The sequence below is a fragment of the Pelodiscus sinensis genome, chromosome 9, assembly GCF_052426305.1.
Source record: "Pelodiscus sinensis isolate ZL-2025 chromosome 9, ASM5242630v1, whole genome shotgun sequence".
Taxonomy (NCBI): domain Eukaryota; kingdom Metazoa; phylum Chordata; order Testudines; family Trionychidae; genus Pelodiscus; species Pelodiscus sinensis.
In genome coordinates, this window is record NC_143060.1 from 57,731,856 (window position 1) to 57,749,161 (window position 17,306).

General features: G+C 41.4%; 1 protein-coding gene across 1 annotated transcript in view; it reads left to right on the forward strand.

Moving 5' to 3' along the window:
* TRMT1L (tRNA methyltransferase 1L) overlaps positions 1-15,428 on the forward strand; it is a 61,095-nt gene extending 45,667 nt beyond the window's left edge. The window contains exons 12-16 of the mRNA XM_075936762.2: positions 2,144-2,222; positions 6,215-6,381; positions 12,514-12,573; positions 14,748-14,874; positions 14,967-15,428. Of these exons, the coding sequence (XP_075792877.2) occupies positions 2,144-2,222; positions 6,215-6,381; positions 12,514-12,573; positions 14,748-14,874; positions 14,967-15,294 (761 nt within the window). The 3' untranslated portion in view covers positions 15,295-15,428. The remainder of the gene's footprint in view (positions 1-2,143; positions 2,223-6,214; positions 6,382-12,513; positions 12,574-14,747; positions 14,875-14,966) is intronic.
* Positions 15,429-17,306: the final 1,878 nt, after the last annotated feature.

A 17,306-nucleotide genomic window follows, 5' to 3' on the forward strand; every position in this document is an offset into this window, starting at 1 on the left:
GTCTTTTCCAGCTCTATGATTCTGTGATTGTTACATCTGGACCCAGAATCTCTGCATCTGATAGCACGGAGATTAGTTGACTAAACTGGGGGAAAGAGCAAAACAGTACAAAAATGTCAAGTAACTAAAAGGGAAAAGAGAAATTGTTCTCCTTGACCTCTGATGATAGGACAAGAAGCAATGGGGGTTTTGTGTATGTGCTTTTTTTCTCACTTTTGTGCAGCCCACAACTGATATATCTGTGGTTTAGTGGCCCCTGACCCAAAAAAGGTTTCCCACCCCATATCTAGATTGTGCTTGGTCCTGCCACGAAGTTAGGGGACTTGACAATCCCTCAAGTTCCCTTCCAGTTCTAGTATTCTAGCCTATGATTCTAAGGCATTCTAATGCAGAACAGAAAGGCTTCTACAGGACTGACTTAGAGCCCAAATGAATGCATCTTTCATTATGATCCATTCAGAGATACCTTGAGTCCCTAGAGTTTTCTATTCCTACCATCTGTCTTTTGAAAGAATTGTCTGTGTCCATCGGTGTAAATTTAGCAGATGTCTTTGCATGTTAGACACCTGTTTAAAGCCATTTCCCCCCCCCACCATATTATTTCAAAATATCTAAATTCTGCTACTTCTGTTATTACTACTACTAAATCCTATGTTTCCTTTACTTAAGGAGCCTTTTTCTTCATGGAATTTGAGTATGGTTCTTTGATTACTATGACCTGTCGTAATTTAGACAAAAATCTAAATGTCCATTTGTATTAAAACTTTTTAGAAATTACTCTGTTGGAATTTTTCATAATACTTCTCTGCTCTACTAGTGGTGGTTGGCTGTTTTGGAGGAGGAATAAAGTAGGGGGAAAAGTATGTTAACAAAAAAAATCTACTATTTATTTGACATGTAAAAAAAAAACATTGAGTTTCTTCTTAAGATCTTTACTAATCAAGCTTCAGATAAATCAAATATTTAGTACTTAATACAGACAAATGCCTTTCCCATATTTGAAATATTTAAGAAGAGCACATAAGATTATTATTCAATTTGAGAATGTACTGAGTTGTAAAACTCCAGAGAATATTTAGTCCTTTCTTATTTGAATGTCTAATCCTACCTTATTTCTCACTGTAACTAAAGGCCTGGTGCCTTCAGTTATTAAGGTATTAACACTTCTCCTTAAGACAGTGATGCATTTTTAGGCCATGGTGAGCACTAAGCTGCAATAAGTACAGGTTGAATCTCTCTAGTCCAGCACCCAATTGATGCCAAACCAGAGAATTTGCTAGAGCTAGACCATGGGAGTTAAGTATTATCTAGCAGCATTACTAACACTTCCATTGTCTACTGGGCTCTTAGATTAAATTAGAGCTAAGTAACTGCGTAGAACACAGAGCCAGGACTGACGGCTGTACAATTTTATGGGACCACAGGAAATTTGGCCACACCCATAATAAGCAGACATCCAGCTAACTAAAATCATGGAGGATCAGAGTATACCAGACAAGAGAGGTTCAACCTGTATCACATTTCCTTTCATTCTTAAGAATAGAAATATTATCAGCTGCATAGATGCAGTGTTACGACTGACATTTTAAATGCTTAACTGCATTCAGTATCCTTCAACCTACTACATATGTAATAAAGAGCTGAGCTCTGGGTGTCATGAAAATCCTATGATTGAACTGAGTTTTGGGCACGTACATAACCATAGTTAATTTTTCGCATGATAATTTTCCTTGAAAAGTTTTTTTTTTTTTAATTTAAACTTGTTTTTGCAGTATATAAAGTTCTAACCCAGTAGTTGGAAGTAGTTTACTTAAAAAACATAGCAGGTAATATGGAGTTCTGGTTTTGTTTTAATTTAAAAATAACTAAAACGTTGTAGTGCCCCTTCTTAGATTCCTTTTGGCAGCAGACTTTACATTTAATCACTTGTGACAAAATTAATAAAAGTTGGTGTCAAGCTTTTTTTACAGTTGTTTGGGTATTTTGGTTTCTGATGTTGCTTGTTCTATTAAATGCCTCTACTTAGGAGGAATCACTTGTTGAATGCACCATTTCTAGTATCTAAAACATCTCTATTTCATTTTGTTAAAGTGAGTTTTATAGATTATATTTTAACATAACTTTATTCTGTTTTCTGATACAGAAAATCCTTACCGGCAACTATCTTGTGACTGCCATGGAAGTATGCCTGGGAAGACAGCAGTAGAGCTTGGTCCTTTGTGGTATGTACAGCACACAGCCTAACAAAAGTAAAAACTCATTTGTTCCTATAGCAGTAAGCTCATATCTAGCAATTGAGATGGATTTGACAGCTGGTTACTTACTTGGAGAGCTGAGCATGAGTAATTAAAAAAAAGTTTTCCTAGGCATGTGTGTAGACAGCAAGCAGTGAGTTTACTAAGTAAACAATTACTAGTTCTCAGTTTCTTGGAGATATTAATTACACTGCATAGGAGAATCTGAGTAGCTTGATGTTTTGGGCCTAGATTGGTGTTGTCCAACCAGTTGCGAATCAGCCACGTTATTCTGAAAATGTAAATAATTTTATGAGACTCAGAATATACCAAATCTTGTATTTTAATATCAACAGAACTCTTCAACATTGGTTTTAATCAACCAAACTCATCACATTTTGCAGAAATTCAATCAAGGGGATACTTGACAATTTGGTTTCACTGCTAAATCTCTGAAATCTGGCAAAAAAAAATTCACTAACAGCACACCTCAACTAGGCCTCCATATTTTTATCCAGTAACTGTGACCAGTACTTAGACTTGATATAGACAGAAAATGATGCTTCACAAAGCCACGTTGAACCAAAAATGGAATAAAGTCTGGCAACTGCAGTTTTCAAAATATCAAACTTATTATGTCACAAAAGTGCATTCTACATTGTAAAAAATTATTCATTTTTTTGACTGATTGAGCTGGCTTTGAAGTGTGAGCATATCTTTTTCAAACAAATATTTGTCCAGGTCAAGCAAATTTACAAGGTCTTGAACATTAGCAATTTTGAACTGAAATGGGTTTTACATGAATTGAAATGCCAACATGAATCTTTCAAAGTCTGCAAAATGCTGGCTGAATTTCATTGCTAGGTTTTTAAGCCATCTCATATAATGCTGACAATCAAAGTAATCACACTCAAATTCACTATTTCCAGCAATTTTCTGCAAATTTGAGAAGTGGATGAATTCTCCTGCCTTCATTTGAATGATTAATAATTGTAGCTTAGAAATGAACTCACGAATGTGCCGGGCCATATAAAAAAAATCAGCTTCCCTTTTTCCTGAAGTTTTAGATTCAGTTAATTCAAATGACAGGTGATATTAGTCAGGAACTGCAAATCAAATTGCCTCTGCTCATCTTCAGTAGCAGAAAAACAGTCCAGCTTTCTGTCCAACTATCCAAGAAAGTCTCTGATTGGAGTAAGAAGTGCAAGGAACTGCTCGAGCACCTTTCCATGACTCAGCCATCGCACACTGGCAAAATAGATGATTTTAGAATGCTCAGATTCAATTTCTTTCTTTCAATGATTCCACAAATTGGCGATTAGTTCAGAGCACTGCTGCAAATGAAATTCATGATTTCATCAAGTCTTTCAGAGTATCTGTTGTGGATATCTTGATGCAAAATACAATGGCAGAAAAGCTGTGTAGTGATGCTATTTCAGAGGAAAGACAAATCCAAATTTTTTTCCCAACGTAGCTGACACACTGTCAATCGTAACAGAAGCCAGTTTTGCTAAATCCAAGTCAAAATCATTTGAGACACTTTTGAAAGCATCGAATCTATCAGATGCACAGGGATGATCTCTCAACCCACACAATGATAGCAGTTCTTCATGAATCTGGAAATCTGTTACAAGACAAATCCAGGAGATGAGATGAACAGTATCACTGATATCACATGACTCATCCAGTGCCAATGAGTAAGTGAAACACTGATCAAGTTTAACACAATACAGGGTTTTGAGATCAATAGACAAATCTTTTAACCAACATGCAACTGTTTGGTGACTCAGCTGCAAATTGCAAATGTTCTGCAAGATGTATTTTCATGTTTGTTAGTTATGATTTTCAGGCAAGGTTTCCATGACAGAGAGAGTAATTTCCTTCACCATTTCTCTATCTGAGAATGGCTTCTTGATCAGCGGAAGTATCCACACTGCTTTATATATGACCAAAGTTACCAGTTCAGATGAGGATAGAAACCACTTCAAAACCTGCTGCTTTTCAAAATCCAATTTCAGCTGACCAATTTTATCAGCTCGAAATCACTGTGCTGCCCTTGGAAATGTCGTCTTGTTGTACAAAACTGCAAACATGTTGGCTTTTCATTCACCTCAATGACGGCATATTCCAATTCCCATTTCTTTTGAAATTTGTTTGATGCCTTTCCAGTCTCTTTCTTTGCTGCAGTTTCTGTCGATGATTTATTGTTGACAGCATTGTTTGACTCAGCTTTCACCTGCTTCAGAATTATGCTTTCTAATAACAAACTGATCCCATGGATGCAGTTCTAGAAAAATGAATTAATATTGTTCAATTTCAGCACAAAGCAGAAATAAGCAATATTGTCAGAGGCCAAAAATACCCTAACTCTTAAAATTTAGTCTCTAGACGTGTTAAACTTGTTAAAGTTTTGGGGTTTTTTTAATTTTCAAAAGCAGGAATACAATTCAAACTTTTCTTCAAATGTGTGCTTGTATGCTGGATTTTATTCTTTCGAATGGCCATAAACAGCAGCAAAAGAAAAATAAAAAGCCTTTGAGAAGAAATTTTTATATACATTGCTATATTCATTGAACCAAATTTTTGGCCACTAACCAGCCAACATTTGAACCTAATTGTGTGCCCATGATGAACATGCATTTAAATTGAAGGTTGAAATGAATGCCAGGAGAAGACTGGCCAATTGAAAACGGAGCTGCTTTGTACAAGAACAAATAATTTCACACTGAGAACTCAGAAGTACTTTCAGAAAGGCTTTGATGATAAATACCAGTGGAAAACTAGTACCCGGAAATACTAGCCCCGGCTTATGATGATGCATGATGATTCCTGGCCTAAGCAGCATATTTAAGCTATTCTGCAAAATGGTGGACATCTCCATCTAGCAGATGGGACAAATTAACAGAAAGTGACATTAGACCTCAGATCTTATGACCTTTTTTAATTCTCTGAATATTTTTGGATTTTGATTTAATTTTTTTTAAATGCAATGATTTGAGTTTTTTTTTCTTCAGGCCAACTAGCAACACTAAACTGGCCAAATAGCCACATGTGGCTAATGGCTAGCATGTTGAACACCACGGGAGTAGATAACTTATTTGTTGAGCCATGTATATTATATCAAATACTCTTGCACTTCCAGTAGCATTAAATAAATTGAACTGTTTGAGGATGGTCAGTAATGGGGTTGGGGTTTTTTGTTTTTTTAATTGAAAAAAGTTAAATTTAATGTGAGCATTTCAGAACTAGATAAACAGAACTAATCCTTAGCATTTTCCTAGATCCAAATATATTAGAACACCCTCACAATTTTGACAGTGCATCCTGTGATATGGGTATCATTCCCATTTTACACATGGGGAAGTAAAATGAAGTGACTGCTGAAGTTGACACAGCCAATCAATGGCAGAACTGGGATCAACATTCATAAGCTCTTGGCTTCCACACCATGACCCTGAGCTGCTACTACCAAAAACAAAAATAATTTTAATTGTAGCACAAAATACCTACAGTGAAACCTTTGTTATCTGGCACTCTGTTAACCAGAAAACTTTAACTGGCTTTACCCCCAGCAACAATACTGTCACATCTTCAGGCACACAGGCCTGGCTTGATTTACCACGATTAGCTTAAGTTTTTATTTAATCATCTTTAACTCAAAATAGAAATGTGAGACCAACTGCCTCACACTACAAAACTGCCAATATTAAAAACTTGTTTTACTATTATTATCCATTGGTTTTTCCTAGGTTGATGGGACCCTCAGATAACCAGAATTTTTAGATAACTGGAACGTCCTAATCCCCGAGCGTGCCGGATAACACAGGTTTTACTGTACCTTGTTCACATAAGTATAATTCAGCTGCTACTCAGTTTGTGGAAATCATTTTTAAAGGAGCAAATACCTTTTGCTGTAAATCAAAATATTTTGTCATGCGCCAATTGTCTAATTTTCACTGGTGTTCTATTGCATTGTCCAGGTCAGGGTCCCTTTTCAACACTGGATTCCTCAGAAGAATGCTGTTTGAAGCTGTTCAGCATGGCTTGGATGAGATTCAGCCACTTCTAAAGACACTAATCTGTGAAGCAGAGTGTACAACTCTAAAGCAGTTTTCAATCCATGGTCCTGCCAGCCAGAACAAACAAGGTGAGGTAATGGCAAGTTGCTTACAAAAACTCATGAAATTTGTATTTGTATAAAACCAATTGAGAATGTTTTGAGTAGAAGTAACTATAGTCATGTGATGCATGTTAAGAGATGGGGAACTAGTTCCCCATCACAAAACATGGGACAAAATAGTCCTGCCATATTATGCGGCTTGTCATAGTCTTTGAACCTCTGCTGTTAAGGACTGCTAGATAGAGGGTGCTACACTTGAACCAGTATGGGCAAATCCTATCTTAAGCAAACTAATGTTGGCACAAGATGGCATGCTTAGAATCCTGTAGTCCAGTTGATTCACAATGCTGGCAGCAGTAGCAGAAGCTTCCCATATAATAATCTCATACTACAGCCCTGAGATGGATGCTCCTCCCCTTAAGACAGGACTCTACTCTTCATGCTTAGTCAATCCTAAGCTTCTTTGCAGAGATTGACAAATGAGGGAAGGTGATGGCTTTCCATAGAATCGTAAGACTGGAATGGATCTTGAGAAATCATCTAGTCTGGTCTCCCTGCTGTCATGAAAGGACTAAGTATTATCTAGACCATTCCTAAGAGGTGTTTGTCTAACTTGTTCTTAAAGACGGAGATTCCACAACCTCCTTAGGCAATTTATTCCAATGATTAACCACGCTGACTATTAGGAAGTTTTTCCTAATGTTCAACCTAAGCCTCCCTTGCTGCAATTTAAGCCCATTGCTTCTTGTCCTGTCATCAGAGGTTAAGGAGAACATTTTTTCCCTCTTTCCCCCATGTAACAACTCTTTGGGTACTTAAAAGCTATGTCATGTCCCCTCTCGGTCTTCTCTTTTCTAGACTAAACAAACTCAGTTTTTTCAGCCTTCCCTTATAGGACATCTAATCATGTGTTACTCTTTGGATTTTCTCCAATTTGTGCACAATTTTCCTAAGTGTGGTGTCCAAAATTGAACACACTACTCCAGTTCAGGACTACGCAGTTTGGAGAAGATCAGAATTACTCCTCAGCTTGCTTACGACACTCCTGCTAATACATCCCAGAATGAGGTTGACTTTTTTTTTTTTATAACTGTCACACTGACTCATATTTAGCTTGTAGTCCACTATGATCCCCAGATCCTTTCCGTAGCACTCCTTTATAGGCAGTCCATTTCCCATTTTTTGTGTACACAACTGATTGTTCCTTCCTCAGTGGAGTACTTTGAGCTTGTCCTCATTGAATTTCTTTTATATTTTCTTCAAATAATTTCTCCATATCATTTTGAATTTTAATCCTTGCTCCAAAGCACTTGCAATCCCTTCCAACTTGGTTTCATCTGCAAACTTTATAAGTGTGCTCTCTATGCCACCATCTAAATCATTGATGACTATATTGAATAGAACCAGACCCAGAAATTATCCCTGAGATACCCCATTCATTATGTCCTTCGAGCATGACTCTGAACTACTGATAAAAAGTGGTCTGTGCCTATGAAAGCTCATGATACCATCTACATGTTTTGTTAGTCTTTAAAGTGCTACCAGACTGTGTTGTTTTTTAAGTTTACTCTGTTGGAACAATTCTCCAACTAGTTTTGCACCCACCTTGTAGTACAGTGGTCCCCAACCTTTCGGGGCTGCCAGGCGCCTGGGGACGGGGCCACTCACGTGCCGGGCACCCAGGGGCGGGGCCACTCACGCGCCAGGTGCCTGGGGGCTGGACCACCCATACACCACGTGCCCAATGCCAGCGCCACCCATGCACCGCACTCCCGGGACCGGCGCCGGTCCTGTGCCACACGCACAGGGGTGGGGCTGCCCATACGTCATGCGCCCGGGGACAGTGCCGCTCCTGTGCCGCGCACCCCGGGATGGGGCCACCCATGCTCCACGTGCCTGAGGCCGGAACAGCCCATGTGCTGCATGCCCGGGGCCAGCGCCACTCCTGTGCTGTGCGTTCAGCAGCCGGCAGCACCCATGCACTGCGTGCCTGTGGTTGGTGCCGCTCCTGTGCCATGTGCCCAGGGGTGGGGACACCCATACACCGCACACCCAGGAGCTGGCAGCACCCATGCGCCACGTGCCTGGGGGTGGGGGCAGGGCCAGCCCGATCACTCGGGCACACAGAAATGGCCCGGCGGGAACCACTTTGGGGACCACTGTTATAGTAGCACCATCGAGGTTGCATTTCCCTAGTATATGAGAAGCTCGTGGAGCCAATGTCAAAAGTTCTACTAAGTCAAGATATACCTCTTTCCCCCCAGCCACAAAGCTCATTACCCTGTCAAAGAAAGCTATCAAGTTGGTGTGACACAATTTGTTCTTGACAAATCCACACTGTTGTTGTCATCTTCTAGAGGTCTGCAAGTGGTTTCACTATTTGCTCCATTATCTTTCCTGGTACAGAAGTTAAGTTGAATATAATGCCTTTGTATAATTCCTCATTTCCCTTTTTATAAAGGGATACTATTTACCCTTTTCTAATCTTCTGGAACAAAGCCTGTCTTCCATGACTTTTCACAGATAATCACTAATGGCTCAGATATCTTCTCAGGCAGCTCAAATATTTTAGGATGCATTTCATCAAGTTCTGGTGACTTGACATCTAACTCAAGTAATTTTAACTTGTCCTTTTCATATTTTAGCTGAACCTACCTCCTTTTCCCTAAGAACATAAGAACGGCCGTACTGGGTCAGACCAAAGGTCCATCTAGCCCAGTATCCTGTCTACCGACAGTGGCCAGCACCAGGTGCCCCAGAGAGGGTGGACCGAAGACAATGATCAAGCGATTTGTCTCCTGCCATCCCTCTCCAGCCTCTGACAAACAGAGGCTAAGGACACCATTTTATCCCCTGGCTAAAAGCCTTTTATGGACCTAACCTCCATGAATTTATCCAGCTTCTCTTTAAACTCTATTATAGTCCTAGCCTTCACAGCCTCCTCTGGCAAGGAGTTCCACAGGTTGACTACACGCTGTGTGAAGAAGAACTTTCTTTTATTAGTTTTAAACCTGCTACCCATTCATTTCATTTGGTGTCCTCTAGTTCTTCTATTATGGGAACTAATAAAGAAAATTTATTTATCAGCCCTCTCCACACCACTCATGATTTTATAGACCTCTATCATATCCCCCCTCAGTCTCCTCTTTTCTAAACTGAAAAGTCCCAGTCGCTTTAACCTCTCCTCATATGGGACCCGTTCCAAACCCCTAATCATTTTAGTTGCCCTTTTTTGAACCCTTTCCAAGGCCAAAATATCTTTTTTGAGGTGAGGAGACCACATCTGTACACAGTCTTCAAGATGTGGGCGTACCATAGTTTTATACAGGGGCAGCAAGATATTCTGGGTCTTATTTTCTATCCCTTTCCTAATAATTCCTAGCATCCTATTTGCCTTTTTGACCGCCGCTGCACTCTGTGTGGAAGTTTTCAGAGAACTGTCCACGATAACTCCAAGATCTCTTTCCTGATTTGTCGTAGCCAAATTAGCCCCCATCATACTGTACGTATAGTTGGGGTTATTTTTCCCGATGTGTATTACTTTGCACTTATCCACATTAAATTTCATTTGCCATTTTGTTGCCCAATCACTCAGTTTGGTGAGATCTTGGAGTCCCTCACAGTCTGCTTCTGTCTTGACTATTCTAAACAGTTTTGTATCATCTGCAAACTTTACTACCTCACTGCTTACCCCTTTCTCCAGATCATTTATGAATAAGTTGAAAAGGATTGGTCCCAGGACTGATCCTTGGGGTACACCACTAGTTACCCCTCTCCAATCTGAAAATTTACCATTTATTCCTACCCTTTGTTTCCTGTCTTTTAACCAGTTTTCAATCCAAGAAAGGACCTTCCCTCTTATCCCATGGCCATGTAATTTACACAAGAGCCTTTGGTGATGGACCTTGTCAAAGGCTTTCTGAAAATCCAAGTATACTATATCTACTGGATCCCCCTTGTCCGCATGTTTGTTAACCCCCTGGCATTCATTATCTTAGAAACCAATCACCATCACCTTCTTGGTGAAAACCAAAACAAAAAACTCCTCTGCTATTTCCATTTTCTCTGTTGTCATTCCCACACATGTTGAATAACAGTCCTACACCATCCTTGGTCATCCTCTTTCTTCTAAGGTAGCTGTAGACTGTTTTCTTGTAGTCCTTTATATCTTTAGCTAGTTGAATTGAGCCTTGAGCTTTCTCATAGACTTTAAGGTCAGAAGGGATCATTATGATCATCTAGTCTGACCCCCTGCACAGTGCAGGCCACAGAATCTCACCCACCCCTCCCAGAATAATCCTCTCACTTATATCTCAGATATTGAAGCCTTCAAATACTTTGAAGACCCGAAGATGCAGAAAATTCTCTAGCTGTGATCTGTACCCCATGCTACAGAGGAAGGCAAAAAACCTCCAGGGCCTCTGCCAATCTACCCTGGAGGAAAATTCCTTCCTGACCCCAAATATGGCGATCAGCTAAACCCTGAGCATGTGGGCAAGACTCATCAGCCAGACACCCAGAAAGTTCTCTATAGTAACTCCTATCATCCCTCCATTGACCTATTCCCACTGATAATGAATGGACAATTAGTTGCCAAGATCATGTTATCTCATCAAACCATCCCCTTCATAAACCCATCTAGTTTAATCTTGAAACCAGATAGATCTTTTGCCCCCACTACTTCCCTTGGAAGGCCGTTCCCGAACCTCACTCCTTTAATGGTTAGAAACCTTCGTCTAATATCAAGTCTAAACTTCCTACTAGCCAGCTTATATCCATTTGTTCTTGTGTCCACATTGGTATTAAGCTTAAATAATTCCTCTCCCTCCTTGGTATTTATCCCTCTAATATATTTAAAAAGTGCAATCATGTCCCCTCTCAGCCTTCTTTTGGGTCAGGTAAACAAGCCTAATTTTGTCCCTACATACTTGTGTTATTGGTTTATATTCATCTTTTGTAATTTGACCTAGTTACTACTTTTGTAAGACTCTCTTGATTTTAAGATCATTGAAGCTCTGGTTAAGCCAGCGTGGGCTCTTGGTATATTCCTATCTTTCTTATGCAGTGGGATATTTTGCTCATACTAGAATTAGTGATATGAATGGATAACCTATTAACCAGTAAGCATCACCCTTTTTACTGGGTTGATATTAGGGATGTAAAGGACTAGTCGACTATTGGTACCTCAAAGCGCCAGCACCACACAGAAATAGAAATGTGATCAGCTGTGTGGCGCTGCCGTTTTGAAACGCCAAGGTGGAGTTCAAAGGGACAGCACCACACAGCTGAGCTGGCTCCACATGGCATTTCAGATCAGCAGCACATCATGGAGCCCCGGGTCAGCAGTGTACTCTGTCTCCCGCTGACCCCAGGCTCTATGCTGCGCTTCCGATTTGAAATGCACAAGAGCCCCTGCTGGGGACTCTTGTACATTTCAAAGCTGGCACACTGCGTGCAGCCCAGAGTCAGCGGTACTTCCCGCTGGCCCTGGGTTGCACACAGGTTTTCACATTCCTCCTTTGAAATACACAAGAGCCACAGTGGGGGTTTTTGTACATTTCAAAGGAGGAATCCAGAAGTGCCTATTGGCTAGTCGAGTAGTCGATGGAATTTGCATCTAGTAAATTAACCATTACTTAACAGCATTAGTTGATGGTTACCAGTTATGGTTAATCAGTGGCTGGGCTGAGGCAACCCCCTCATGGTGGGGGAGCTGGGCATACCATGGTACACAATGGGCAGGACGGGCACTTCAGTCTGACCAGAGCAGGCCCTGTCTATCCTCATTTAAGCACTTAACTGGTGAAACATAACATTTAAGCGGTTAACTGATTATACAGGATTTTACATCCTTAACTAGAATAGTATAAGGGGAATACTATGCTAGTGGCTACCATCTCACTTGAAATAAGTCACCATCTACAGTAGTAGTTTAACTTGAATATTGCCAGATTCAGATTGATAAGTTTAGTGAAAGTTTCCATAGCCTATTACTTATCCTTTTGCCTCTCATTGTTTTCATATCTTTTGTTCAGAAAGTTTGGGGTTTTCCCCTTTTACATTTTTGTGGAATCTTTCATAAGGCAGTAAAATAAAATTTATTTAAACCTTTTTTTTTTTTTGCACACTTCAGATTTAATTCTGACTTTTGTATTCTAGAAGAATGTGGGGTCTTTATTAAAACACCAGATACTGCAGCTGACTACTATGTGGTACAAGGTATGTGATTGATCCATCTCAATTGCATGCCACACCCCTGGTGGTTTGTGCTACAAGGTAACTACAATCAGTGAAGGAGGGGCTGGTGTGATGATGGAATGGCTTACGGAACCTTGGCTTGTGATTGTGCCAGCCTTTTTTTTTTTTTTTGGTCCTTTTAATTGAAAGTGCTCACTGGTTAATAACCAGCAAGGAAACAGCACCAGAGGGTTGTCAGCTGCTCTGAGTACTGCTGGGTTGCCCCTTTGTGATGCCTCAGGGGGTGGCACGGCATGTGGGGGAGGGTTAACCACTGGGCCATGTGGTGCAAGGGTGGGAGTGGTTAAGCTGTGGCCTCTTGAGCACAAAGCAAGGAAGCAGTTGGTTCCCTCCCTGCACCCAGCAACAGCATTTTTGGAGGAGATGGAGTCCGACCTACCCCATACATTGTGGGATTGGGCTGGGAGTCCCGTTCACAGGAGGAGATCCAATCCACCCCCCCCCCTTACCTATTAGCAACCCGCAGCTGAGAGCTTGCAGGGGAAACACAGGCACCTCTGCAGGTTTCCAACTGAGGTGCATCTCTGCCCAGGGCCCAATCGTAGCTCGCTGAGAGAGAAGCCTTACATCCCTGTTCTTCTTTAAGCGGCTCCCAGCTGAAACCTCAGGCACCTAGTGGTCAGATGGAGGCTGCTGCCACACGCAGAGTCAGGTCACCCTGCTTCCTGGCCTCCTGCCCAAGCCTGAGGCACCATGGGATGGATAGCCCCTCCCCCAGCTGATTCCCACAGCCCCACTTTAGGAACAAAGGCAGGCCACGTGGCCTCTCCCTGGAACAGCAGGAGCCATGCAGCTACTGCCCACATTGCCCCAGGGCTTGCTGCAGCAGACCTGGCTCTCTTCCCCTGGTCGCTGGAGGGTTGGGCCAGGCCAAAGCATTGGCAAGCCTGGTTAGAGGCTACATGGCTCCTGCTCCACCCCCACCCCCACCTCCCAGTAGGGGTAGGCCCCCATGGCTAGTGGCTCCTGCCAAGCATGGCGAGAGGGGAGGCTACATAGCTTAGGGTAGAGGGAGGGTCTGCGGGATGTAGTGATGCATGATGTCACTCTGTTGTCCTGGAGGAAAGCTTTTTTTTTTTTTTTTAAACACAGATACAATCTATCTTTCCCCAAAATAATAATAGTTGGGAAAGACAAAGTCAAATATTGTATGAAGTACACGATGTAGCTTTGAAAGTCTAGTTCACTTATGTAGTCCCTTGCTATTATGGGAGTGAGTTATAGAAAACTTTAAAATTCTCTGTTAATCCTCAGTTTGAGGAATAAGCCCTACAACTCCAGAGAGCTGACACACTAAGTGAGGAATGCTGCCTTTAAAAAAAGCAATAGAAGCCTTATGCACATTTCCAGAGCCGGATTACGGGGGGGGGGAGGTACTAAGGGGGCACCTGATGGCAGCTGTAAGGGGTGCTGCCATCAGGCGCTGGGGGCCACGTGGCGCCCCTTAGAGCTGCCATCAGGCGCTGCACATGTGCCGTGTGCCCGCTACCTGGGGTGTAGGAATGGTGAGAGCCAGCCCTGCATATTTCTCTGACTAGGTGCAGGGTGGCTTCAGCATCAAGTGCTACTATGGCTCTGGTCCAATGTATATCGTTTACCCCAATGCTAACAGCATTCGCCTACCATATTGAAGACCTCATTTGAGTTTCTCCTCTCACTGATATCAAGAAAGTTTTCAACTCAGTCTTCCTCCCAGGATAGTGCCTTAAACACTGCACTTTCTATTTCTCCTGGTGAAGCTGTTCAACTATATATAAATAAATATGTACTGGAGCAGGGTGACTGGCATATGGGTCCTTCTTGCCCCAATGCATGTTAATTCTATACACAGCAACAGCTTCAACAGGGTAGAGAACTACCTCAAAAGATATCCTAGTGTAGTTGAGCACAGGCAAGCAGAGTTCAAATCTCTTATTTGTTTTGGACAGGGGAGAGAAATTGAACCAGGTCTTACACATCTGGTTAAAGGTTGTAAGTTGGCACCACTACCTCTGATTTGAGGATCTCACTGGACCTAGACCCCCAGATGCCTAGACTGAGGTGTACACTTAGTAATGGATTTTTTAGGTGGCAACAGTTAGAGTTTGAGGAACCACATTTTGGATCTTGCCCTAATGAACATTTCTATGTTTCAGGTAAAAGGAAAAGTAATGAAATGAGTAGAAACATCGCAAAAAGACAGAAGTCTGAAAGCAACGCTGAGCATCCTGCATTTTACTATAATATCCATAGACATAGCATCAAAGGAATGAACATGCCAAAGTAAGGATCAAGTTCGTTTGACTGCCAACAAAATCAATGTGTAATTTTGTGTTGAGACCAACCAGTAATAACTTTCTTTATACATTTTTCAGGTTAAACAAGTTCTTACAGTATCTCTCCCAAGCTGGCTATAGAGTAAGCCGAACCCATTTTGATCCCATGGGAGTTCGCACAAATGCACCTTTGGCCCAGTTTAAATCTATCCTTGTGAAGTACAGCACTCCCACCTACATTGGGGGGCAGGCAGAAGGCCCTGTGCAGTCCACTGAAGATGCCCAGGCAGCAGACAATATCCACACTGCTGCCGCCGAGGACAAGGCAGGAGACATGGAGTTCACAGAAGCTAGTGAATCAGAAGCCACACTCTTGTTCACAAAAGACAGCTATCATGATAACTTCACTGCTGCTGAATGTAAATAGTGTGTTAATTTGAGAGTTACAACTAAGCCCTACTCATGTAAACCAATCTACAGAACTGGCTTTGAAAGCTTGGGCTGCCAGTATAGTTTTAATGTGTGGGAAACATTTCATAATTACACCAGAAGAACTTGTAATTGATCAGTGTATGTGGTCAAGTTACTATTAATGGGGGAAAACTGTAGTGTTATTGACTTTTATGCTCTTGTCTTTCTTTTAAACACTGGCATTTTGTGACTGTCCGATTTTCAAAGAGCCTTATCAAAGTGCTAGTACAGTTTCCAGTACGGTGGATAAGCAATGGGGCCAAAAGGCTTAAGCATCTCTGTAAATGTGGCTAGTGCACAATCTATTAAATGAGCCATCAGGCTTGGAGCTTGACTGATTAGAATTTAGCAATAGGTCAAAATTGTAAGACACCAAAATGTACTATAAAATGAGGTATTCAATTTAAGCAAGCCAGAACATTTTAAATAGGTATAATTTTATACCTTATGTAGCAAATAATGTTACATACAAGATCTAAAGGCAAGTGGAGTGGGAATGAAATTAAAACTTTTTACTGTTTGAATTTTATAAGTAGCTACTTTGCAGAAGATAATACTTACCTGCAAGCTATCACCAAGAGAGGACTGAGTGGCAAAGAGTTAATTCACCAGGATTTAACTTGTGGGCCCTACATCTTTCACAGGTAGTATTTGATGAATAAGTCAATATGTGTCATCTATAGCTATCTGATTCAACCTGCTTGTGAGTTTCCTTTTACAAGTCTGATTAAATTTTTACATAAATCTTCCAATATTTTCACTATTGGAACCATCTCTAGGTTTAATAGTCATTTCCTTTTAAAAATACAGAGACCCACATGGTATTACTTCAGACACAAGATCAGAGTTTCAGTTGTGGAGTTTTTTCCAGCTGTTAATTCTAGCAGTTTTGGCCCAGGCTTCTGTCTCGCACTAGTTCCGATCTTATATGGCTTTTAAGACAGGATCTTCCATACAGCAAGGGGAAGAGTTTTAGGTTCAGGCCTTGTCCATAGAGTTTTGGCAGCATAGAGCTGGGAGACTTGGGGAGGAATCATACCCCCTAAAAACCAACATCAGTGAGACAAAGGAACATCCCACCCCCCCAGATGTAAGGTTCCAGCCAGAAGAGCATGTCTAGTGTCAAAGGGTACGGTTAGACTACGTGGGAGATGAGGGGGGTTCGGGATACCAGAGAGATCCTGAAAAAACTCCGTGTCCAGGGAATGCATTTGCTCTTCCACTTTTTTTTTTGGGGGGGGGGGGGGGGAGGAGGGGCAGAAGAGCAAACACTCTCTAGCAGAAGCCCCTGAATGCCTCATTCCACGAGGAAGAAGGGGGCTTTCGAAAGAGGGTTTTTTCCCAAAATTTGGCCCAGTCTAGATGGGCCAAAAGTCAGAAAAGCCTTTTCCAACAAAAGTATCGGAAAAAGATACTCAAATTGTGCTCCGCATTTTGCATATCTCTTTCCAATAGATCCTCACAGTCTAGACTGTGAATGTCATTTGACTGGTGGCTTAGCTGTACCAGTAGAACTCTTCCTATCATGTCAGCTTATGCTACATCTTCCACTACAGGCTTCTACCAGCATACCTATGCTAGAAAAGCATATCTAGTGTAAACATGCCATCAGATGCAGGTTTTTCCACAGCTGCAACAACTCCAATGCTGTCATAGAACCGCTATCATGTCCTTAGCGTTCTATAAAATGGGGTATTTGGGATACATAGCACTTTCATGCCCTGCCAAGTTGTAGGACTTTAGTCATGTGACAGTTTTACTTACAGAAGCAAAGTTTTTTTCCAAAAATCTGCAAAATAAACCCCAGTGGTGTGGCATAAAGTACATGAACTAGTCTAATAGGTTTGGGAACACAGAGAAAGAGAATCATGCATGGCTTATTGGTGCTGGAGAAAAGTTAGTGGCAGTATAGACACCAGAGAAATCTTTCACATAGAATCCACTTACTTCATGCTAAAGTTTACACAA